The 26,041-nt window shown below is 25.5% G+C and overlaps 1 protein-coding gene across 2 annotated transcripts; it reads left to right on the top strand.

Annotated features, from left to right (window-relative positions):
* The first annotated feature begins 1,904 nt into the window (after positions 1-1,904).
* Positions 1,905-25,212, top strand: LOC145849997 (rhophilin-2-B-like). 2 transcript variants are annotated; one of them, XM_082955131.1, is made up of 14 exons: positions 1,905-2,019; positions 3,391-3,506; positions 4,701-4,829; positions 11,448-11,526; positions 11,885-12,093; positions 13,820-13,986; positions 16,804-16,991; positions 17,214-17,367; positions 20,070-20,183; positions 20,347-20,547; positions 21,069-21,145; positions 21,291-21,431; positions 23,631-23,786; positions 24,185-25,212. In XM_082955131.1, exons 1-14 carry the CDS (start codon positions 1,948-1,950, stop codon positions 24,482-24,484), a joined length of 2,103 nt encoding a protein of 700 aa, XP_082811257.1. In that variant the 5' UTR covers positions 1,905-1,947; the 3' UTR covers positions 24,485-25,212. The 2 variants fall into 2 exon arrangements, with proteins under 2 accessions (XP_082811257.1, XP_082811258.1); XM_082955132.1 differs by lacking the exon at positions 4,701-4,829.
* Positions 25,213-26,041: the final 829 nt, after the last annotated feature.

The raw sequence follows: 26,041 nt of genomic DNA, 5'->3' as shown, positions 1-26,041 counted from the left end.
GTGATTTCTAGTTATTTGCTGTTTTAATTTGAGTCTCCCATAAGAAACCTATTGTAGCCTCTGACTTTGACCAGATATATCTCAAAATTTATTTTGAGTTTTAAAAATCTGTAAAAAGTAACTTTTAGCTTTATAACTCAATAAATTAAGACTAAATTGTAAAAAAGGTGTTTTACCCTACCTATACCCTTAAATAACTTTTTGAATTAAAAAAGTCTATAAAAAGCAACTTGTAGCTTAGTTTAAACTCAACAAAAAAAGATCAAATGTAAAAAAAAAATTATTTACACCCTATGACCTTAACAGAGTTGCCACACTTTTAGGCTTTAGGCCAACCAGGCTAGTTTTACAGGTAGAATTACATGTGATGTTACTTACTTGCAGGTGCTCAAGTATTGTTTTTCGAATGTAATGAACAAATTCCCAATTAATTTTAAAGTTAATATTTACATTTTGAAGTTTCTAGATTTATTTTGATATTTCTGTTCAATTTTCCTTATAAGTTTTGAAATCATTGTTGTAGTAATACCCTATTTTTTGAATGTGCCACCTGTTGATCATCATTAGTTCTTTTATTCATCTGCAGAGTTAATTGTTGCTTTATGTATAATGTTTTGGAACAAGCATTTGTTATTGAGGAGGCATTTATTATTTGTTTTATAGTTGCAAAAAGTGTTTTATTTTCTTCATTGTTTTTATACTTTAAGTTTTTTGTAATGTTATTCATGCAACTGTAAGATATTTTGCAATTGCTTCTATTTATTATTTTATTTATTTTTTGATCTTGTTTGAAGTGTTTGTCTAATATCTGTGAAAAAGTTTTTCCAATGTTTGTAATTACTGACCGGCAATAGGACAGATTGAAGTAAATTGTTTTTCTTGTTTGTACTGTTTTTTTTTGTTTTTTGTGTTTTGATCATAACTCACCAGCATGGTTTATTCACTTAAAAATATAGGTTGATTATTAAATAGGTATGCAAAATACAAGTAACAGCAACAGAGACAACCTATGCCTGCCTGAAAAGTCCTAATAAGGATAAAACCGGTAAAAGGTTATCTCTGTTTCTGTTAGTCGCGTAAAGTTCATTATTTATTATTTAAATTATCAGATAATGTTTTATTAACAGTGTACAATTTATATGCATTGCATAATATTAAGATTATTAAGAAACAAAATTTTGTTTTTATACTGCCAAAGACTATTAACAATAAAAGCTTTCCCAACATGGCCGGATAATAAGAGGAAGCACTGTACTGATGTTTCTTTACTATCAAAAAATACTTTGAAAATATGTTAAACACTTTAATTAAAGTTACACCAAATACAGTTCGAAAATTCTAGACACACATGACTTTTATGAAATCTGTCTTGTTTTATTTTAAATATTCTTTTTTTTTTAATTTATAATTTTGTATGTTTGATCAAATAACAACTTGACAAAACAAAAACTTTTCTTATTATTATTTTTAACAATTGACTCCTTGTATGAGTTTGTTTTGATCAGTATGAGTTTTGTTTTTTGCCAGCCCACTGTGCTATTTAATCTTTTCAGATAAAGTATATTAAAAGTCAGGTGATTTAAAAAAAAAATATTCAATCTTAACTTTAAATACAAGATGTACAACCCCTTTTTTAAAATCAAATGACTGAATTAGTTTATTTGACTTTAGTTTATAATCTTTTGTTTTAAATAGTTTTTTCTCTAATATGGGTTTTTACATAAATTAAAAATTTTAGAATTTTTTTTGTTTAAAGTTTTGATAGTTAAAAAACTATAAAACTGCATTAAAAAGTATTAATACATAAGGTACTAAGAAGTAATATATTACTTATTTATTGTGTGCAATTAAATTAAAAACCTAATATGCTAAAAATAAGTTTTCAATTTTGTTAAATATCAACAGTTTTAAGTAGTAAAATTAACAGTATACTAATATAAATAATAAATGAGTCAAAACCACATTCCTAAACTAAAGAGTAACAATAATGATGAATATCCACAAAGCACCTTTATTAGAGTTAGTAAATAAGAGCTTACTTGAAAATAGTTAGGTTAAAAACAACTTACTTAGTAAGCTTATATAGCTTTTAAATTAGATAGACTAAAAGTACTATTTCCATACTTATGTACATTGCCTGATTTATTTTACTTAAGATCAGTATACAACTATAGTGACCGTTTGTTTATTGTGTGCCTGTAGTGTCCAAGGAAGAATACTCTGTTGGAAAAATTAGCTAGCTTAAAACTTACAAATCTGCAAAAAACAAAAAAAAATTGGATGAAGCAATAGGGTGTATAGGGCAATTTATACTTTCTCTAGTGCTATTGTGTTTTATATAAAGTATGCAGTTGAGTTAAATTTTAAAAACAAAAGGAATTTTGATTGATGAGAAATAACTGTATACAAGGCAGTTTATGTTGCTGCACACCAGTGGCATCACGTGGTATTTTTTGTTTAGGAGCTGCAGAGAAGAAAAAAGTCCCAAAACTTAATACTTTTATTTTAGATTAATTTAAGAACTTTTTACATTGCAACTGCATATATTAGTCTGTGTAAAAAAAAATTATTTACTTAAAGAATCAAAGTAGTTATAAAAAAATTTTAATGTAAAAAAATATGTTTTTTTAAATATTTAAACCAACTTTTTTTTTTAACTAAAACTAAAATTGTTTGTCCTGGGTATGACGTTAAACTGTTCTGGTGTATGAAAAGTCCTTGGACCAAACCTTTTGAGCGTATTTTTTTGTCGTTCAATAAACAATATATATTTATTCTGGCCCTGTTCAAGTTTCTCCTGCTCGAGATTTCTCTGCTAAAGTTATTTGTGCTTGCGTCAAAATAGTTTTTTATTGACATCAAAACATGAACTAATCAAAAATCCTTTAAATTGCCTCTAATTTTTTTAGTTAATGAAAAGTATCTTTAAGTTTATACACTTAGCTTTTATACTAGGTTCTATGTTAATTTTTTTAAAAAAAGTGTGGGACCCTTATGGCTTTAAGGGCATAGGGGTAAAACCCTTTTTTTTGAAATTTAGTCTTATTCCTACATAATTAGTTAAGCTACCAGTTATTCTTTACTGCTTGTTTAAATTAAAATTAGCTTTTGATATATAAGCAATCAAAGATAGACAGTTCTATAGGTTCTTTATTGTAAGCACAACCTAAAAAGGAAAAATAGTGTTTCACTATAAATTTAACTCCTCATTCATTTTTGAGCAATCATTTTAAAACTTTCTCCAAATAATCTTCAATAAATTTTAAACAACTTGTAGGAAACATATTTTATAATTTTTGTAGATCAAAAATTGATTTATTTTTCTTTTGTCTGTTTAATTTTGTAAAATGGTTAGTTATGCATCATTTAATTATTTTGTTTATTTTACAGGGAAGTGATTCAAGAATGGTTACTATTAGAAGTAAAATACAGTCAGAACGATTTGTGATCAATAAAAAGATGACAAAACAATTAAGGCTTAGAGCAGGGGCAGAAAACTTATTAAAGTCAGTGCATAAAATTTTTTGTAAATAAATTCTTTAAGTTTAAACCCTAATATATTTACCTGAAAAGTAGTTTTAATTAATTTCAAAGTTTTGTAAATGTACATTGTACATTATTATTGTAAGTAGATGAAAATTTATTAAATTATTACACTATAATTTCACTGTCTTTAATTTTTGAACAAAAACACTTTTTTATTACACATATTTTGCCAATTAACTTATTATAATACAAACTTTGTCAATTAAATAAGCCTCATTCTATTTGTATAAGCCATTATTACTTAATAATGTCTTGTAAAAAACTGAAGTCAGAGTTACCAAAAAACCTGGAATCTTTGAAAAATTTTGAATTTGATATTTTAGGCAAGAATAAACCAGGAAACCCTTTGGGTTTGAGAAATTTTGAAAAAAAAAACTGGAATTTCTAACAAAAATTACTATTTGAACTAGATTTTTAAATTACTACTACATGTAAACTAATAAAAATTCAATTAGATACCAAAAAGTTTTTTTTTTGTATCATTAATTTTTTTATATTAAAATCACAATTGAAGTAGTTTTACAATATCTTTTCAATATTTTTAAACTGTTTTAAGACAGTTTTTTTTACCTTAAGTTTAAATTTAAACTATAAATGGACCATAAACTTGTTTTTTAAAAACCTGGAAGAAATTAAAAACAATTACCTGGAAAGCGTGTTTTTGTTCAAAAATTAGAACAGTGAAATAGCATTGTTAAAATTTTAACAATTTGTCCTCTACTAAAAAATATAAATTCACTGTCTGAACAAATAGTGTACATTTAATCTTAGACACCTGAAAAAATAATAATAGTAATTATTATAATATTATAATTTAAAGTTATATAGTTCCGATTAATATGAATTGATTTTTTTTTAAACATGTATCGACTTTAAACAAAATTTTAAAGTTTTGTTCAGATAACAAGTTTAAATCTTAAATATTCAAGTTATTTAATATTTTAATTAGAAAAAAAAAGTACTTTCAAACTAGAGTATTAAAGTTTTTTCTAGTTTCTAGTTTTAAAAGTAAATCAAAATAATTATAAATTTTATGATGTATTAGTTTGTTTAAGATTGAATGTACTTTCATCTTATTTTGTTATTTTCTTTTTTATTTTAGTAGTTTACTTATTATGTGGTAAGCTACCTTTTAATAGTCAATAATCCTTTAGTGCTTCTACAAATATGAAGGTAAAAGAATCCGTTGCTTTAGAACTAAGTTATCTAAACTCAAATTTACAACTTTTAAAAGAAGAGCTCAGCTTGATAAATTCAAAAGTAGAGCCATACCAAAGTAAAAGGTAGTTTTTAACGTGTTTATATTTTAATTTGGTCCTAATACAGTTCACTAAGAGAGAAAATGTTAATAGTTTTTACAGCAAGGCTAGTCAAATAATATTCATATCAGAGAGTTAGTACATATTGAACACAATAAGACACTTTTTATTAATTTCTTTATACTATTCAAAAATGTTTAATATCCCAAAAGATTTAAACAAATTTCTAATTTTCAGCGGTTGTGTAAAATTAAAGTTCAATCTTTGTAAAACACAAACGTACTAAATATAAAGACATTACCACTATTATATTTTAAAGTAAAAGAAATTAATATTTAAAATAAAAGTTCAATCTCTGTTAAATACAAACGTACTAAATATAAAGACATTACCACTATTATAATTTAAAGACTACATCGCATGTTTTATTGGGGTTGGTCTTTTTATAAGTTTTCTTATATGTGTTTCCTTTTTATAATCTTAATCAATTTAATTTCACTTGATGTATTTTTTGTATTTTTTTTGTATACTTGTTTTGGTAAAGTTTTTTTATAGATAAATTTGTAAAGCTATTTTATTTTCGTTGTCATTTTTGCAGCTTTTTTCAGGTTGGCCACTAAACCTCGAATCCTGAAAAACCTGGAGTTTGATAATTTAGACTTAAAAAACCTAAAGAAACCTGGGATTTTGAACAAAAATCACTGAAAAACCTGGAATTTTGAACATTTTTTACATTTTTAGTAGTGATATGACACAAAAAATCTATCATATTTATAAAATTATATTGTCATCGTCAGTTTTTTTAAAATTAAAAAATATATTTAAAAAGCTTTACAGTATCTTTTCAATGTTGTTATACTATTTTACACAGTTTTTTAACTTAAACTTATTTAATCTAAAAATAAACCTAAAAACAAGTACATCAAAAACCTGAAAGAAATTTTTAAAACATGAAGATAATTTTCCAAAAACTTTTTTTATATAATTTCTAAAATTAGTAAATTGATGGTATCCCTCTTGTTAGCAAGTGTTATATAGCTTCAAACTTAATGGGTTTCCTTTATAATACCATACAGCAGAAAAATAATTGAACATTTATTTTTGTGTTTGAAGCAAAATATGTAAATTAAAACATATATATGCTTACTAGTTTTTTTGTTATAATTTATGTAAAGTTTACTTGCTTTTCATATAAATATAAATTTAAAAACATTATAAATATAAATTTAAAAACAAAATCTAAAAATAAACCTAAAAACAAGTACATCAAAAACCTGAAAGAAATTTTTAAAACATGAAGATAATTTTCCAAAAACTTTATTTTATATAATTTCTTAAATTAGTAAATTGATGGTATCCCTCTTGTTAGCAAGTGTTATATAGCTTTAAACTTAATGGGTTTCCTTTATAATACCATACAGCAGAAAAATAATTGAACATTTATTTCTGTGTTTGAAGCAAAATATGTTAATTAAAACATATATATGCTTACTAATTTTTTTGTTATAATTATGTAAAGTTTACTTGCTTTTCATATAAATATAAATTTAAAAACATTTTGATAACTTGCTAAGACTAGGAAAATAGTTGTAACATTTAAAAATTTAGTTTTGTTATTGTAGCAACCGCTGTTTACTAGTAAAAGAACTAAACACTTTTCAAGTATATTGCTGATGTCACCATAAAAAAAGTTTAGCAATTTTTGCAAAATTTTTGCTGCAACAACAAGAAAACCCATAAAATGACTTAGTAAGTTTATGGGTTCTCTGTTTTTAAAAATTCTCTAAAGCCTTAAATTTTATGGGTTACCTTTATAATAATATACAAAAGAAAAAAAAAATTGTGCTTAATGCATAACAACATTATTTAAACTTATACATGCCAACTTGTACTAACTTTTCTTCATTTTAATTTTTGTGAAACAGTTTAACAAAATATTCATAAAAAGACCAAACATGGACTTAATTTTTTATGGATTTAAATTTGATTCGAAATCACTTTATTTAAACTTTTTTATTATTGTGATAACTTTTAAAACTTGTTTATTTTAATTTGTTTTTAACAATTTACTAACGTTAGTTAATATATATATTAGATTTTAAGTCGTCCTTTTGTCTAAAAGTTCATTAATAGTGAAGAAAATAAGTGAATTTAAATTTTTATTTTTTTTCATATAAAATTTTCATGTTTTTAATTTATCAAATATTTTCAGTTTAAATTTTTCTCATTATGTAAGGAACATTTCATGAAAATTTGAAGTCAATAGCTTGAAAAAATAAGAAAAAGATATATTTTTGGTGATTTGAAAGACTTTTGAGTAAATTGAAAGTGAATTTTTTTAATTCATTTTTTAAATCAGAAACTGTTTACAGAAATTAATATTACTCAAAATTAATGAAAGTTTTTGTATTCTTAAAGATTTACTAACAGTTTATATTTTTAGCTTTTTTCAGGGTTGCCACTTTACCTGAAAACCTGTAAAAACCTGGAATTTGACAATTTAGGTTAAAATAACCTGGAATTTGAGAAATTTTGAAAAAACCTGGAATTTGTATCAAAAAACCTGGAATTTATAATAATTTTAACATTTTCAGTAGTAAAATTTTGATTTGACACAAAAAATCTATTACATAATTAAGATTTTTTTTCAAAATCTATTTAAAAAAAAAAAATTCAACAATGAATCAACAATGTATTAAGAAAATCAACCAAATACCTCCAGTGGCGAAGTTCCCAAGAAGTCTTAAACTGGTACAAAAAACTAAAAAAACACAAATACAAGTTCATGAAGTTTGACATTGTGGAGTTTTACCCATCTATATCAGAAAAACTATTAAGTAAAGCCTTAGCTTTTGCAAAAGAAAGTACAAAAGTAAGCGAACAAGAAATTAAGATCATCTTAAACGCATCTAAATCTGTATTACATAATAAAGAAGAAGTATGGGTAAAAAGAAAGAGTAACACAGAAGAGAATGAACTTTTCGACATCACCATGGGAGGTAAGCATGGAGCGGAAATATGCGAACTAGTAGGTCTCTATATACTACATAAACTCAGGAATGCGCTCCCAAACCTAACAACAGGATTGTACCGCGGCGATGGCTTAATGGTCATAGAAAAAAACAAAAGTAATGTTGATATAGAGAAAATTAAAAAATCCATGCACAACATATCAAAAGAAATGGGAATAAAGTTAGATATTGAAAATCCTTCACGTAAAATTAACTATCTAGACTTAAGCTTCAATCTATACAACCACACATTCCAACCATATAGAAAAGAAAACAGCAAAATTATATATATTAATTCAAAGTCCAACCACCCTCCAGCAATACTGAAACAAATCCCAAAAATGATAGAAGAAAGACTTTCCAAAAATTCTAGCAATGAAAATCTATTCAATGAAATAAGTAAAGATTACAATGACGCAATAAAGTTAAGTGGCTATAATTACAAAATAAAGTTCAAAGATGAAGATGATGAAAAGAAACAGCCTAGAAAAAGAAAAAGAAAAATAATATGGTTTAATCCACCATACTGCAAATCAATAAAAACAAACATTGGCAAGAAATTTCTCCAAATAATAAACAAATACTTCGGAGTAGACAGTAAATTCAAAAAATACTTGAATAAGAACAACATCAAATTAAGTTACAGCTGTTTGCCAAACATTGAGACAATCATAAAGAATCATAACAAGAAGCTCACAAACTGCAACAAGAATGATGAAGATGAAACATGTAACTGTAGAAACAAAGAGAAATGTCCTTTGAAAAGCGGTAACTGTAGAGCAAAAAATGTCATATACCAGGCCACAGTAAAAACTGACAATGCAACTAAATCATATATTGGTCTAAGCGCCAACCAATTTAAAAAAAGAGTGGCAACCCACAGAACGACAATAAATAGCAACCCAGAAGATAGAAATTATATTCAATACAAACAAGCAACTGAGCTATCAAAATACATCCACACATTGAAGAACGAAAATAAGAATTATGAATTGACTTGGACAATACTGGAAAAAGAATATGAATCAAGACCGAGAATCGAGACGTGCAGGTTGTGCTTGAAAGAAGCATTAAAGATCCTACAAGCAGATAAGAACTGTATTAATAAAAGATCAGAAGTAATGAGCTCTTGCAGGCACAGAAACAAATTTTTATTATTCTATTGGAATGAGTCTAAAACCTAATAATTTAAATATTTTTAGCATTTTAATCATCCGTTAGTTTTTTCAGAATTTTGTTAAGAATTTGTTGTGTTTTCGTTTATATTACTGCATTTAGTTTTTTAATTTCTTTTATTTTTATTTTTATTTATTAATTAATACCAATATTTAGTTCACCTAATTATGCATTTTTCATTAAAATTTGAATAGTTAATGTTTATTTATTTTTTACGCATCAATGAGTTCAGATTCACATTACTGCCAATGTCTAAATGTTATTTACTGTTTTGAAATTATTTGAAAAGGTCGGCCAAGGCTCACCGAAACCGGTAATAAACCAAAGCAGTGCTTAAACATTTGTTTTATTATATGAAATTTTTTAACAAATATATTTTATTGTTTTGTATAATTTTGATAATAAATTTATTATTAAACACAAAAAATGCTAAAATTGAAGTTAGAAAAACAAACTTTGTTAATTCAATTCAATAGTATTAAAGTTAGAAACTTGTAAAGCTAGTTAATTTCAGAATATCAAAAAAAAAAAAAACAACAACTTATTAGGTTTAAATAAATTAAAATAAACTATCCAACATAGCTCTTTGCTTTTTCGACCAATTTATTAAAAAAAAAAAGAACCTGCTTGACAAAAATACATTAGTATAATAAAAATTATAACAAAGTTGTAACACAATTTAACTGTTTTAAACTTTAAATTTGTAAACACCACTTCATTATTATTTAGTAATTTAAATCAGAATAAGATTAATTTTGTTTATGCTTAAATTTGCAAGAATAAATGAAATGCTTGCATATAAATTATTCTTTACTTTTCACATATTTTTATATGAATAGTCCTACTTTATAAAAAAAATAATTGTTTAACAATTATATTTATTTCTTTTTGCTCAATTAATTAAAAAATAGAACTTTTTAAATATTTCAATAATTTGCTTAGGTTAGGAAAACAGTTTTAAAATAGCATTTTGTGTTTGTTATTGTAGCAACCACTTTGTTTTGATTTAAAGGATAAAAATTTTTCCAAAGTTTTTTGATAGCGTCACTATAAAAAAGTTAAATAATTTTAGCATTTTATGAAAATATTTATGTCACTAAAACTAGGAAACCTACCGATTTTATTGAAACAATTCTTTTACCTCAGCAAAATTAGATTCTGAAATAAAATACTAAACAGTTATACTTTCTATTTTTTAAACGGATTTTCTTTTAATTAAACCTAAGTGAAATTTTTATTAAGATAAGTGTTCGATGTAAACTTACTTGAAGTAATTCTGAAAAAGTAAAGTTTTTAACTTGTTTCGTTTAGTTAAACTTTCTTTTCTTTGTGTTAAAAAAGTATGTTGAATTTAATATTTCCTTCAAGAAATATATTTTACGGTAGAAGAATTTTTATCAAAAATATATAATCATAGTAATGTTTTTAAGTATTTATATAATTTTCTTTTCTTTGTAGTTTGATAGAATTTTTATGGTTACTTAAATTAGTTGTATTTTAGTAAATATGTATATTTACTCAAAAGTTATTAAAAAAAGGATTAATATTAAACTTTATTTAATTAAAAGTGAAGTAAAATACTGCATTAATATAGATATTTTTGCATATTTAAAGATACATATTTAATTTTTTTTATTTATTTTGGTAAATTTTACAAATTAAAGTTAAATATCATGTAACTTTAAAGACTAGATATACTACATCATATTGGAGTATTTAAAAAATTGAAATCGCTAGCATTAAGTTGCAAGAATTTAAAACTGATTTAATTAAAATAATATAAAATACAAAATTACACAATAATTGTGGACAATAAAGTTTAATTATATCCAAGTGGTGTACTCAATGACCGAAGTTTTTTTTCGTACACCAGGTACTAGCACCAAATATTTTGATCGCTTATTTTGTTTTTAAACTCAGAAACTAGTCTCTTGTCATGATTATAATTTAGTTATTAAAGGTCATAGGAAAAGAGATAAATAACTTTTTTTTAGTTTGATCTTAATTTGTAGAGTTTTAACTAAGCTATAAATTGTTTTTACATCATTTTAATGTTTAAACATACTCTTCAGATTTATCGAATTAGAGTTATAGTGTACAATAGGTAAATTATGGGAGGGGAAAGCTAAAACGATGAATATATAAAAGTCACTTGAAATCTATCTTCCCTACGATTTTAGAAATTAATACCTAGTACTTTATCATACTATTGAAACACTGTTAAAGATAAACATTTATTTTTTTTATTTACAATGTTGCATGTATATTTTTAGCTAGCAAATTTTTAATCTTAATATGCGCTTTTAAACTTTTTACTAATTTGTAGAAAACTAGTTTAGTAGGGACTTGTATTAAGTTCATTTCACATTAATTTGTTTTAATTGAAAGAAAATATTTAAACAGTTTAATTGAAATTTGTTTTTATGGTTTTTGTAAAATAATTACTAATTTACAGTGGGAAAGTAGTAAACATTCCGTTGATTCCACTTGGATTAAAGGAGACTACTGAAGTTAATTGGATTCCGTTTTTAGAGGTATAATATAAATTCAAAGTAATTAGTTTCAACCTTTTGTTAAAAAATTTTATTAATTTTTTTCTAAATTATAGTTTTTTTTTCATATCAAAGAAAATTCCAACAAAATTGTTTACAGTAAAACCTCGAATTTTATTTACCAAAACCTGGTAAAAGATAGAATAGTTAAATCGTGTGTATATACTTTGACAAAAAATTTTACTTGTTAAATAATTATTCATAAGCTTATAAATTTATTATCAGTAAACTTCATTTAGTTTACATATAGTTTTATTTAGTTTTAATATTTTTCAACATAATATTTATATGAATCAATTTTACTTATTTTGTTTTGTTTTTTATAATAATAAGTTAACAGGAAAGAATATCCGTTCATTATGGTGAAAATACTGATAATTATACAGACGAAATTTTAGATTTGCAAGATTTAAGAAATTCTATTAAAAATCCATTTAGAAATGAAGAAGGAATTTTAGCGTTGCTGAAATATTACAATCAACTGTATTTTATAGAAAGCAGATTTCACTTTTCAACAAAGTTCTTTCCGCGTGTTCTTTATTTTCATTGGTAGTTGAAAAATATTTAATTGAAAGTTTTTCTATTGCTATTTTTATTTTTTGAATTATATATCTTTGTAAGACTTATGGGAATGTACGTACCTGTGTAATGTAGTTGTTCAAAGTTTAAACCAGAAGTGTTTTTTGTGTTATTATAGCATTAAATGCACAATAAAAATATTGAAATATCCCCTTAAAAGATAAACATTTAAATTTATAATTATTTAGGAAATCAACACAGTTTTTTTTTGATTACGGGTTTAAACTTATATACTTAAAAGCCTTTTCTGTATTGAACTTCTAATTACGCGAACCTAATAAGAAAATGATACTAAAACCGCCTACAGGCTTAACAGTTATTGAAAACATTTTAACACCGCGCATAAACTAGAGCATTGTTATGTTCCGTAAAAACAATCTTTCAAAGTTTTAAATAATCAAACGTAATTAAATGAAAGTAGTAAATATTTACAAGCACATCATAATAAGTAAGTAAAGCATTATTTTTTATATATTATTTTATTTTATTTACGGTAAATCTGTAGACCATAATAACAACAACCGTAAATTTTAAAGCAAGCAATTCACTGTAGTGATTGTATTGGTTATATGCTCAACTTTTTGTATACTAAGGTGTTTTAGACATTTGATAAGTGAAATTATTTTTTCAGTCAAACGACTATACTACGAATTCGATCCGATTGACATGTTTCGTTTAGATTTTGAGCAATTGAAACCTAAAAATATCAATTTTTTTAACTTGGTTTTTTAAACAGTCCAACGCATTATACTTGAACCAAAAATTTTATTCTCTAAAACTATTGAATGTATATTTTTTAAATATGATTTCTATACTCAAAAATATATACATTTTATTTAAACGTTTTAGCCCAGTTTACATAGCTTTTACTTAAAAGTATCTTAAGTATTGCAGTGATGTAGTTTTATGAAAATATATATTTTTAAAAGAATACTAATTTTTACAAAGAAGTATTGTTTTGTTGAAACATTATTTATATTTTACAAATAGATTAAAATTCAAGTTTTTACTCATCAAAGAAAATTTTGCACTTGTATTCTAAAATTATGAAATTTCTTAACATATTCTGTTATTAAATTAGTTATAATGTTGTGAGCATTTAATTTTTTTACTTAATGTTTAAAATTTAGTCAGCTGCATAATGTGCATTTCTTGTAGCAAAATAATTAGTAGTTTTTAGTATATGATTCTATTTAGTTCTTTCAGGTTGTGTTGCCTTTTAACCTTTAAAATTAAATCACCTAAATTAAAACTAAAGCAAACTGTTGTTTGTTTAAACTCCTTTGCTTTTTATTTGGAATTTTAAAGTATTTATTACGAATTAGGAACACTACTTTATCTGAAGTTTTTTAAGTGTATCAATAATTTTAAACTTTAACTAGAACTATTGTGTAATGCTGTCATATTTAGAAACATATATATAATGTATTTATATAATACCAAAAGTTTTAAATTGTTTTTATTTACTAGTTTACAATACAATTATTGTAAATAGATATTTGTTTTATAATATATTAACTAAAAGATTAATTTTTTAAATGTTAGACTTTCCACTCTTACTAAAATTAATTTTATATTAGAACTTTTATTTTGTTTGAAATTTGTTGTACCTAGTTGTATAAAGAAACAAGAAACTAACTTTAGACTTATATAAAATACTTTAACATTTGAAAATTTCTATAAGATTAAAATAAAGGTATGATTCACTCACTGGAATACCTTCTGTTCAAAAATCTTTTTCGCTCGAAAAAGCTTGTGTGTTGTTCAATGTTGGTTCGCTTTATTCTCAGTTAGCTTGTAAGTGTGATAGGTCGAATAAATCCAAAATTCAAGCTGCTATTGTCTACTTACAACGTTCGGCAGGTGTGTTTTTCTTAAATTTTCTATAAATTTTCTTATTTTGTACTAAAAAATACTTTAAGTAATATTTTTGCTAAAACTTAAGTGTTTAAGCAAAATATTTTGTATAAAGATTTGATAAAAATATGCTTTGTGTTACGCTAATTGTTTAAAAACTCTTCAATATTTTTGATAATTTTAGTTTGTGGTCGGCCTATTCATAAGTTGTTACAATTTCAAGTAAGAACTTAGTTTTTATTTTGTGTTAATTTTATATGTTGCTTTTTATGTTTAATTTTGTATTTTTTAATTTACTATAGTTTGACTTTTATTTTTAGTTTTAGTTTATTTAAGGCTATTAGAAGATTTCTAAGTATTTAAGTTTATAAGTTGACTCTGAGAAATTATTTATTTTTAAAGTAACGATGGCTAACTTAATACGTCGTTTTATTTTTTTGATAAAAAGATGTTAAGGCTATAGGGAGTTAGATATTTTTTACTATAGATCTTTTTTTTCTCATTTTGAATATTTTAAGCTTAGCTAGCGGTTAGTTTTTACCGTTAATTGAAACTCTAATTAGTTTTTGAGATATGAGAGTACAAAGTCTCAGAGTTCAATATGTTCCTGTCAAAGGACCAAATTTAAAAAGCACAAAAAGATTCCTTCAAAAAAAATTTATCTTCTGTATTTTTTAAGCAATCGTTCTCAAAAGTTTTAGTATTATAATCAACAGTTGATTTTAGGGAGTTTATTTAAAAAAATAATTAATATATTTATTATATTTTGGTCATAAAATGTCTAATTTTGAATGTTTATTTAATCGTTAAAACAACCAATTCGTTTAAAGCTGGGAATTTTTCCTAAAAAATTAAGGTTAATTCCTAAAGAAACAAAAAAAAGGGTTTATGTCAGCTGCATTTTTAATGTAATGTTTAAAAATATCATTTCACATAAAATGTTAACTTTTAAAACTTAGGTTACATTACATTTAAGATTCTTACTTTTTTTTTGTAAATTACGCCATACAAGTTTTATTTAAAATTCAAATCAATATATTTCAACAATTTTTTTTGACGTTTAATTGTTTCTTTTTAAATTTATTTTGGTTTTTGATGTAAACCATAAACAGCTTTTTTAATGTATGAAATTTTTGTACTTGGTTTAAATGAATGCTTGCTTTATTCTTGAATATGATTTTTTTTTATTCTGAACGTTTTTTAAGATAATACAGTGCTTCCTCGCTAATCCGGCCAAGTTGGGCAAGATTTTTTTGAAAATACGGCCGGATTTGCCTTTGGCCGGATAAAAACAAAATATCCCTTTTTTTACAAATTATCTACCTTAGTTATATTATAAATGTATACAACAAAACGTACTATAAAATTTCTGTTAATTTGTTATATTTTACTTTATTCTAAGAAAAACGAATTTAAACAAACGAAACTAAACGAAACAAAATTTTATAAGTTCAAAATTAATGGAAAAAAACTACACTGTTAACACTTTAACTAAATTAAGATTTTTTTGAAAAAAGAAAGAATGGAAGATTGTTTTACAGTGCTTCCTCGTTTCTTAGCAGAAAACTCACGAAATTGGACGAGTTTTGACATATCTTCAGGTGTGGCTTCTGGTTGGCAACGATATTAAACTAAGTAATCGTCCATTTTCTGCATGGCTTCAGCATGAGAAAATGGACACTTAGAAGGCTGGGAAACACCAATTTCATCTTCAACGACTTCAACAGCCTCTTTTTTGTTATCCCCAGTAACTAGTTCAACAATTCCTTGCTCGTCCATATGCTCATATCCAGGACCATCGCAACTCATCCATCTTTGAATATCGTCTTTTGTAGATGTGATATTTAATCTCGCAAATTGCTGTACAAACTCGTTGTCTTGAGTTTTTTCTGAAGAGTCTATGTTTTGCATGGAAGAGCTTTGCTGTAATGGCATTTATTTCTTCCATGAGTTTCTAATGGAAAAAGGCTTTACCATACTTATAAAACGTAAATTGAATACTTTTTCGAAGTAAAATGAAATTAAACGCTAAAAACGCTAAATAAGTAAATAAGTCGACTTCTCGACTAAAACCGGCCGGATTAGCGAGGAACCGGATTAGCGAGGACCGGATTAGCGAGGAAGCACTGTACTTCACAAAACATATCTTAGAAACAGTTAGTGTCAAAAATGCACGGATAGTAATTTTTGCACGGATTATTACTTTTAAATGGCGTCACTTTTTCACTGTTGTCACTTATAAACAATTCTTCACTGTCCAATTTTTAGTATAATTTCTAATTTGATTTTTATCTAAACTTAGTTTTGTATTAGTTTCACAAAAAGTCATCCGTGCAAAATTAACGCCGTACAAAAGTGATGCTCCGTGAAAAATAGGCGACTCATTCAAAAGGGAGGCCGTGCTTATTTGACACGGTCTCTTTGGCAGCACTCACTAGTAGATATCTTAAAGACCTGTTGATTTCTTTTGATATCTTGATTGATAACTATAATAATGTTTTGAAATGAAGTTGATATCTTAGCTGCTTAACCAATTCAGCAAACATACTGTACTTTTCTAATTATTATGTGTACATCAGCCAAAGTATAATTATGTAGTTAATGACTCTTATAGTTTGTACCAAAAGTAGTTATAAAAGAATGTTTATTTGATTTTTTTTTAGTCCATTAAAATTTGTTTTTAATACAATGTAATGTTGTAAAATTTTACTAATTATACTTTCATATTTGATTTTTATAAATTGTTGGTATGCTCAATAAAAAAGTTCAGTTAGATCTACTTCCGAAAGCATTTATTTATCAAGTACGTTTTATACTTTGAAGGAGCTTTCAACTATCTGAGATTTAACTTCAGCAATGCGCCAACTCATGATCTCACCCACAATTTTTTATCGTGTATCACTAAGTTGATGCTAGCACAAGCGCAAGAGTGTGTTTATGAATTAAAAGTTTTTGGTGGATTTGAAGTAGAGCTGAGAAAATGCATACACCTAGCTGGTGAAGCAAAAAAAGTTGGTGTTAATTCTTAAACAAAGTTTTTGGTTGTTTTTTAATATACATCGTAATCTATTAAGAACAGCATTGTTATGTATTTGAACAAAAAATATTTATTTAATTCTAGAATTAAGAAATTGTACAACATTTTCTACCATTTTAAAGTATATATCAAAACAAATAGAATATTATTTTTTGGTATTATTCGTAATTTATTTAAAAAGTGTTTTGTTGTTTAGGTTTCGGTAAAGTATAAATATACATTAATGGATATGCAAAGTGAATTATCATCGTTTTTACCTGACATGTGGAGTGTTATTTGTGAAGTTAAAAGCATATATTACGATGCAGTTGCACATTATTACACAGCTATGGGTCTTCTTAAACAGTCCGGTCAGTTAAGTTTTCATTAAATTAATAACAACACACTTGTTGAATATAAGTGTTTATATTTTGATTTACATATTTTTTGGTTAATTTTTTTCAAATAACTTGATTTAAATACATTTCTTGTTGTTTTGGAATAAAAACTGTTTGGTATGTTATCTAATACTTATACTGTATAAGCAATAAGTTTTTAAAGTGAAACTATAGTATTAAACTTTGTTACAAATGGTTTGTAGCATTTATGATACTGCTTAAAGCTTTATTTTGGAATTGCTTAACTTTTGTTAACTACTTAAAAACCTAAACATATTTAAGTAACTTAAAATTCAAATATCTAACGCTTTTGTGTGTATAAACTTTTAAAAATGTGTTAGCTAAAAATTTTCTGTTAACACATATAGTGTATATAAACTAATTAGTGTTATTTTTAGCGTTTTATCAACAATGATAACTTATATTTAAGTAATGATCTTTAAGACATAGAAATTGTAGTTATTGTAATAACATGTAGAAAGATTAGTGTAAAAGTATATTGATAATGTATTCAATGATTTAAAACTAGTGATGTACCGGACCCACAATTTCGGGTCCGGCCGGACCCGGATCCGGACTTTTTTTTCAAATTAGAATCCGGCCGGAACCGGATCCGGACTTTTTTTTCAAATTAGAATCCGGCCGGAACCGGACCCGGACTTTTTTTTCAAATTAGAATCCGGCCGGAACCGGATCCGGACTTTTTTTTCAAATTAGAATCCGGCCGGATCCGGATATCAGACAAAAATGGCAATATCCGGCCGGACCCGGATAGTGAGTCCGGTACATCACTAAAATAAACTAGCCTAAGTCAGAATGAGGTTTTTAAAACTGAAAAAAAAAGAACTTTAATGTAATAATAAGTAGAACAGCTAGCCACAAGGTTTACAAATTTAGGTGTTATTTACAATTGAAAATCTGAAATCAAGTTCTTGAACAAAATACACTAGAAAATTACAAAATATTGAAAACTGGATCAGCTCAAACTCATTCGAAATCTAAAAAAAACTAGCCTGAGTTTTTATAAAAAACTAAATTAGCCTGAGGCAGTCCAAGATTTTCTAAAATTCCCAAAAATTTTCAAACTAGCAGGGTTGCCACTGTTTAAGTCAATAAAACTAGCTAGTGTGAGTATAAACAAGTCTGAGTCAGAATGAGGTTTTTAAAAACTGAAAAAAATACTTTAATCTAATAATCAACAGAATAGCTAGCAAAGGTTGACAATTTGGTAGTAAAGTTGGCGACTGATTGTGGTACACTTAACTTATTAGTACTACCCATCATAATTAAATCCTACCTAATCTTACCTTATTTAATTAGTATCTAACAAATACTAAATTCTAACTGAGACTACTTTCTATAATCAGACACGACAGTTTTGAGTGATGAATTTTTTATATAAAACACAACAAGAAATACTAGCATATACAAAATTTTTAATTACTTTAGTAATACTTTAAAAACTGGAAGCTATTTAAATCAATATCAAAAGACTTAAAACAAAAAACTAAAATTTTAATAAAACTTTTAGTAAACAAGAAACTGTAATATTCTTAATAAACTAGTAGACTATAAACCTAGCTTAAATATTTAAACAATTAAACACCTGTTGAAATATTCACTTTTAAAATAAAACACTACTTACAATAAGCATTCACAAAAACGTTCAAGATAATTTGTTGCTTCAAGCTACACACCAAACTAATTAACTGCTTACATATAAACTGCCTGTCATCTTCTGATGTTTTGTTGCATCAGTATTTAGTTTGAAACATTTCGTCATATGATTCTCATTGGCTCTTACATTCAACCGTATTAGTTCTAAATATTCTCTTAGCTCAACTTTAAACAATAAATAATGCAAGTACTCATTTCTAAAGTTTTCAATTTTACAACATATGTAAAGAGTTGCATTTCATGAGTTGTTTATTTTATAGTTTAAATGTAAACAAATGTAAATAAGTCACGTGTAAAAAATGAGCCAATCACGGTAGGTGTTTAATTTTAACTGACGAAAATGACTCTTATAATTTACACGGGGTTTGTTTTTGAAAAAATACTTTTCAGTATGCTCTTTTTTACTAACTAGATCCGGGTCCGGCCGGATCTCTGTTAGGATCCGGCCGGACCCGGATCCGGACTTTTTTTTCAAACTAGAATCCGGCCGGAACCGGACCCGGACTTTTTTTTCAAATTAGAATCCGGCCGGAACCGGATCCGGACTTTTTTTTCAAATTAGAATCCGGCCGGATCCGGATATCAGACAAAAATGGCAATATCCGGCCGGACCCGGACCCGGATAGTGAGTCCGGTACATCACTATTTAAAACTTTTTCAAAGTTTAGATTTACTATTTAGGTTGAAAAATGTTATTAAACTTATACTACCTTTGTCATTAAAAATGATTTTTATTTTATTAAAGTATCTAAAGATTTTTGATTAGACTATGTCTACCTGATGGATTCTAACAAAAACCATAGCATAGTTGTAGTCAGTTGCAGGTCATCGCGGTGCAGTCTACGATAGTTGTATGATGGTCAAAAATATCAGCAATACTGACGACAGCCAAAAAAATTATTGCTTTTAAACTATTAAAATAGAATCAAATAAGAGACTTATTTACTAAATTCAACATATTTTCATATATAATAATATTTCAACTAATGATTTTAAAGATGAGATTGAAGTTCAAGAAATAAGCAACTTATTATCTGCTTTGTACGTATCAGCTCCCGCACATTTAAAAAAACAAAAGAAAATAACAAAAAATGAAGACAAAAAAAGATTAGGTTTGTCTTATTTGCTTGTCACCAAAACATATTTTGTAAGTAGTTTGCACTGTTTTGATTCATTTTTTAATAAAATGTTTTACTAAATAAATCTCTAGTTTATAAGTACTAAAATTACTATATTTATGAGTTTACTCTTGATATAATTTTTTATTTATTTAAGGAAAAGCTCACCTCAAAGAAGCAGCAAAGTTGCATGAAATTTCATTAAACACGTACAACCTCTACGATTCAAATAAAGAGTCAACAACAGACGTTTTAAAGCAGTATCTGCAACATTCTTATAAAAGATGCAAAAATAAATTAGATGAATACAAAGATGAGTACGACTTTTTTGAACTCTCAGAAGCGCCATCGATTCAAGGTTACCTCAATAGTTTTTATTATTACTATTATTGTTTATTGTGCAATGTTGGACTCAGGCATCAAAATCTGAGCCACTTCAAAAGGACACATAAGAAGAAAAATAAAGATAAAATAGAATTCATTTATATTCAACAAAAAATAACACAAACAAAATATTAAACAAAGGTTAAATTATAAAGAACTAATAATTAAGTTTAAACTTATTTGCTTGATATAAAATGCGAAAACTTAGTACATAAAACCACATTTGTACAAAATTAATAAAAGTTAATCAATAGTCTGTTAGGGGAGAGGCATAGGGAAATAAAAATAATTAATATTACAAATAGAAAAATGAACAAATCAGTACTTAATTTACATGAGATAACTCTTTTAAAAAGTTTATTTATTTATTTTTCTCTATTGTTTTTAGTGGAAAGTTTATGAATTTTACTGATATTTATGCTATCTAGATTAAATCTTTTTGGCTCGAGAAAAGAGATTTTAGTTTGATTCTGTTAAAAAAAATTGTTTGTGCAGCAAAGACGGAAGTTGACAGTGAATGTGTTAGTCCTGATTTTACAAGTGCTCCTGTAAAAGACATTTTCAAGAAAATGGTGAGAAAAATTTATAAAAAAATTGAAGCTGCTATTTAAGTTTTTTATTTAAATTGAGTTTATAAATGCTCATTAGAGTTTTTGAATATCCTTTTTTACTGGAATCATTGTTTTGATTGAAAGATAATAAAGTTTATTCTTCTAGGGACCTATCGGGATATTTTCATCTAAAATGAAGCTTGGAGCACATAGATACTTTGATTTCAAAAAGTTAAGTATAGACCTAACTTTTCAAATAAAAGGCGATGCACCAGTAAGGCTTCATAGCGTCGGAGAAAAGTTAAAGGTACTATATTTTTTAATTATGACTATTTGTAAAAGATTTTTTTATTTAAATTTTAATGTACCTTAAATGAAGTTAAAAAAACCAAAAATCTATGCTTACATAACTTTAGATGTATTTCAATGGCTGTCGAGAAGGTTCTTTAATAACTACTTTTGGTATTTTTATGAAATTAATAGAATTTTAACCTAAAATATTTCAGTAAAAATAATTAAAATGAAGTAAGAAAAAACTTATACTAATTGTAAGTTTATTTTTCAATTACTAGAGTTAACTGAAATTATTTGAATTTAAAACTATACAAACAGTTTTTAACAGTAGAGTTAGTTTATATATTAATCTGTATAACTGTTTTAAAAAGATAAAGTATACTTTACTTGAAAGAAAAATACACACAAAATTTTTCTTCTATTCACGCTAACGCAACCTTTAAAAAACAGTTTAATGATTTAAAAAGTATTGTTTGTTAGACATCTAGTTTGCTTACACTTTGTAATAAAAGAGTTACAAAACAAGTAGTTAAATTCTTATATCAATTTTCGCTAAATTCAAATAATCATTATAAAGATTACCCATACACTTAAGGTTCTCAACTAAATGTAAATTAATAACGTCAGAATAATTTTTCTGCATTCTTTATGACTAAACTTGAGTTCACTCTGTGGAAATTTTCTGCAGCCATTGGTTGATCTGTAATATATTTTAACTTCGTAACCATTATGCTATCTTATCATACACTCGAAAATAACACTTGTAATTATAATTTACATGAGTCTCTTTGTATTCGAAATACATTTTTTTTATTTCAGTCGACAAGTAGAACAGCTTAAATATAGTTATTTAATTATTAGAAATTTGCTTTACTTGATTGTAGTTTAATTTTCTTTGACAGTTAACTTTTTATATACAAAACACTGCTTTAGATATACTTGAAGTATCTGGAGTTTTATAATATTTTTAGCATCGAGCTTTTTGCTATGGTAATACATGTGAATGTACTAAAGCAAGAAATATTTTTTAAATAATCTTAGCTTGCAATTTACAGATTAAATGTGTTTTAAATATTTTTGAATTTTTCAACTATTTTCGATCAGTCTAAATGCCCATAGTAGAATTTAAGATTAAAAGAAAACCCACGATATTGTCTAAACAGCCATGTATAACATTTCTATACAAACTAATTTCAACATTTTAAAACTTGTCTAATGTGAGCAGTAAAGTACTTATTATTATATAATACTTGAATATTAGTAAATAAGCTTTTGATAAAGTACTAATATTTGTAATTACCTATGTTTAATTATTTTTATTATCAAAAAAATTTGGTTACCCATAATTTTATTTTATTTTTACTTCTATTTTTATTTTAGTTCATCGCTCTGTATTTTTGTTTTACAGATTTTTTTGTGTCTGATGAGCTACTCTGCAGTGAAACGGCGTATTGCAATAAAAGTTAAACAAAAAATTAATTTATTAAGCTTTAAATGTCCTAAAAAACCATACAACTAGCTTTAGTTCTAGTTACATAGAATTAATTGTTTGCAAAAAAGTATAAAAGAATGCTAAGGTGTTTGTTATAAATGTTTGTCTAATTACTTATAAGGACTTATACTAATGAAATCTCATACAAACTTAAGGAGAGCCTATCATAAGTGCAGTTCTTCTTTTCTATACGTTTGAAAACAGTTTGATTTTTTGTGCCATGAATATATAAGCTTAGATCCAAAATATTTATTTAGAATAATTTAGAATATCTCTCCACTCAACAATAATAACAAATTCCTCTTAGTTTTGTATTTTTTATAACTAAAGGATAATGATCTATTGTCTGTAAATATTATTACCAAAATGTCATTTATTCTTATATATATTTATGCTGGGAACTTAAAATTGACTTGATTTTTAAGAAGCATTATATATTACAAAATAAAGTTTTTTGTAGGATATTTGTCAGTCAATAGTTTACAATGGTTTTAAAATGATTTTTTGTCTAGTAACAAGTTCTTTTTTTCATGAATTTAAAAACTAAGAAAAGTAATAGCTAGTTTGAATCATATAAAAAGACGCTAGTATTACTATTTTTAGTTTATCGCACTAAAAAAATCATAAGGTTTGATCTGTAGTGACAGAAATTTGCTTTAATTACAGTATTTTTTTGTTTTTTATTGATAACATTTAAATTAACTAGTGATATTTAACTAGGAAAAAGGAGTTTGTGAAAATGATGTAATAATAGAGATATGTGGTGAAGATGTACGATGGGAAAGTTGTTCGAAAGTCAAAGAAATTATTGATGCGTCATCAAATCTTACCATGAAATTAATCGCTACACTTGGAACTATTAACTCTACATCACCTGTAAAAATATTTATAGCTTCATTTAAGGCCATAGGAAGCCCCTTTTTTTACAATAAAATTAGTTCTGGTGGTTCAGTAAACATATAGTAATTAATAAAATTTTAAGTTACGAGGTGGACCCTGTGTAGTCTTTTATTTGAATATACTTAGTAGCTTTTAATATTTAGTTCTATTTTTTTTCACTTTTATTGAATTTTTATTGGTCTGTTTAATATCTTTAATCTTAACCGAGCTAAGTAGTTTCAAGCCACCTTAGTAAATTTGAATCTATTTACTTTACTGGAGCAATAAGCCTTAGTGGTAAACTTTTGTCGCTAAACAGTTAACCTATTTTTTATTATACAGTTAATAATAAACTTTTTAGTTTTTTTATTAAAAAAGGACATTTGTAAACACAGACTGCCGGATTCGGTCATCATCAACCACCAGAAAGCTATTTGCTAAAAGGCGAAGTTATAAATCAACAGCAACAAACTCTTCCTGTTCGTATGAGACAGCAAAATAACAACAATAACTTGGAAAATAGTCGCAGCTCCCTTAGCTCTTTACCTAAACTAATAAAAAGTAATCCGTTTTCTAGTTTAGTCGGAAGAAAAAGAGAAAAAAATAAAAGAAGCTCCTTACTAGGATCGCTTAAAAAGAGTGGCTCACAAATTTTATTTGGCTCTAAAAGTGCTCAAAACGGCACTGCTTTCTAGTAAAAATTTAAATACTTATGGCTTATAAAAAGTATTATAAGTTCTGGTATAACTAAAAATCAAAGTTTTGCCCTAACATTAATAAGTTATTTTATTTTAGTGATAGAATAATAAAAATATATTCAATTACTAGATAATTAAAGTTTTTATGCATTAAAATGTTGCACTCAAAAAACAAAGTAATAGTGTATTCTTTATACTATGGTGTTAAAAAATCAAACAACTGATTTTTTTTGTACATTTCGACATAAGTTTTTTTGTTTTGATAAGTATTGTAATCTTTTTTATGGCTTTTAATTTAGGTAGTTTATCAAGTTTTCCACACTTTAATATTTACACAAAAATAAACTTTATTTTTTAAGAAAAATTTTCAAATATATTTATATAATAAAATTAGGAAACACCTTAATGATTTTTAATTTTATTGAGTTTATTATACTAAAAGTTTTAGAGTTCCCATAGTGCTGCAAACCATTTCATTCAAGTTTTGTTGTCTATGTTCATGACCACTGCTTTTTTTTGTTGTTTTTTACTTGTTAAAGTAGTTTTGTGTCAGAGTATATAAGTGACCAGTTAAAAAATAAATAAAAAAAATAATTTTAAAATAAATCTGCATACAATCAAAAGTTTTTATTCTTTAATTAGTTTGTAATTTATTTCAAACGTAGTTTATTCTTTAATTTAAGAATTCTAGTTTACTTCATTACGTTTTTGATTTAAAGAAAATCGTTATTGAGTTTACATAACGTGAGAGTTATCATGATCGCTTTTAATTTTGTGCTTTTATAATTGTGTTTAAATTCATGACAATTACTTTTATTCAAATGCATCTTAATTGATCAATCCTCTTTTCGATGTAACAAGTTAATAAATTATGTATTTTATTTAAATTTGTATTTAACACTTTAATCTGTTCAAATTATTTAATTTATTTAATGGCACTTGTAAGAAAATTGTTTTTGTAAGCTTTTGCTTATGTTTTTCAATGTGCACATATTTTATAGATATCTAATAACCTATGAAAAATTATTGAAATATGTGTGGCGTAAATAAATCTTATGTGTAATAAAAAAGCTAAACTTAAAAGTGTTTATGAAAAACGGTTGACATTATTTTTCCCTGATTTGCATTATTTTTTTGTTAGATTTTAAAATAACTGATTATGGGCATTATGTCAAGTATTATGGCATTATGTCAAGTATAAATGCTTGAAAGTATCTGAATTTCTAAATGAAATTTGAGAAAATATTTTTTTTTAAGTAAATATCATTGACTTCCTTACCAGTAGTGTAATTTTCAAATCATAGGTTCAAGAATTGTTTGCAAAGTGGTGGGTAGCTTTACAAAAAATCTCTGATTTTTCTAAATCAAATTTTTAATAAACCCAATTCAAAAATACATAACTAAAGGTTTAAAACTATTTAAAGTTTTCAATCTTTTTTAGATTGATTAAAACAACAACACTGTTGCTGGATTCAATTATCAAACTTCCATTACACCATTTAAATCATTTGTGTATGATCAATGTATTTGCAATAAACTGCTCTATCAGCAAAA

This window comes from Thalia democratica, chromosome 2 (assembly GCF_965202585.1).
Source record: "Thalia democratica chromosome 2, ktThaDemo2.hap1.1, whole genome shotgun sequence".
Lineage (NCBI taxonomy): Eukaryota > Metazoa > Chordata > Thaliacea > Salpida > Salpidae > Thalia > Thalia democratica.
The sequence above is the reverse complement of the archived record's forward strand: the minus strand, read 5'-3'. Positions and strand labels throughout refer to the sequence as shown.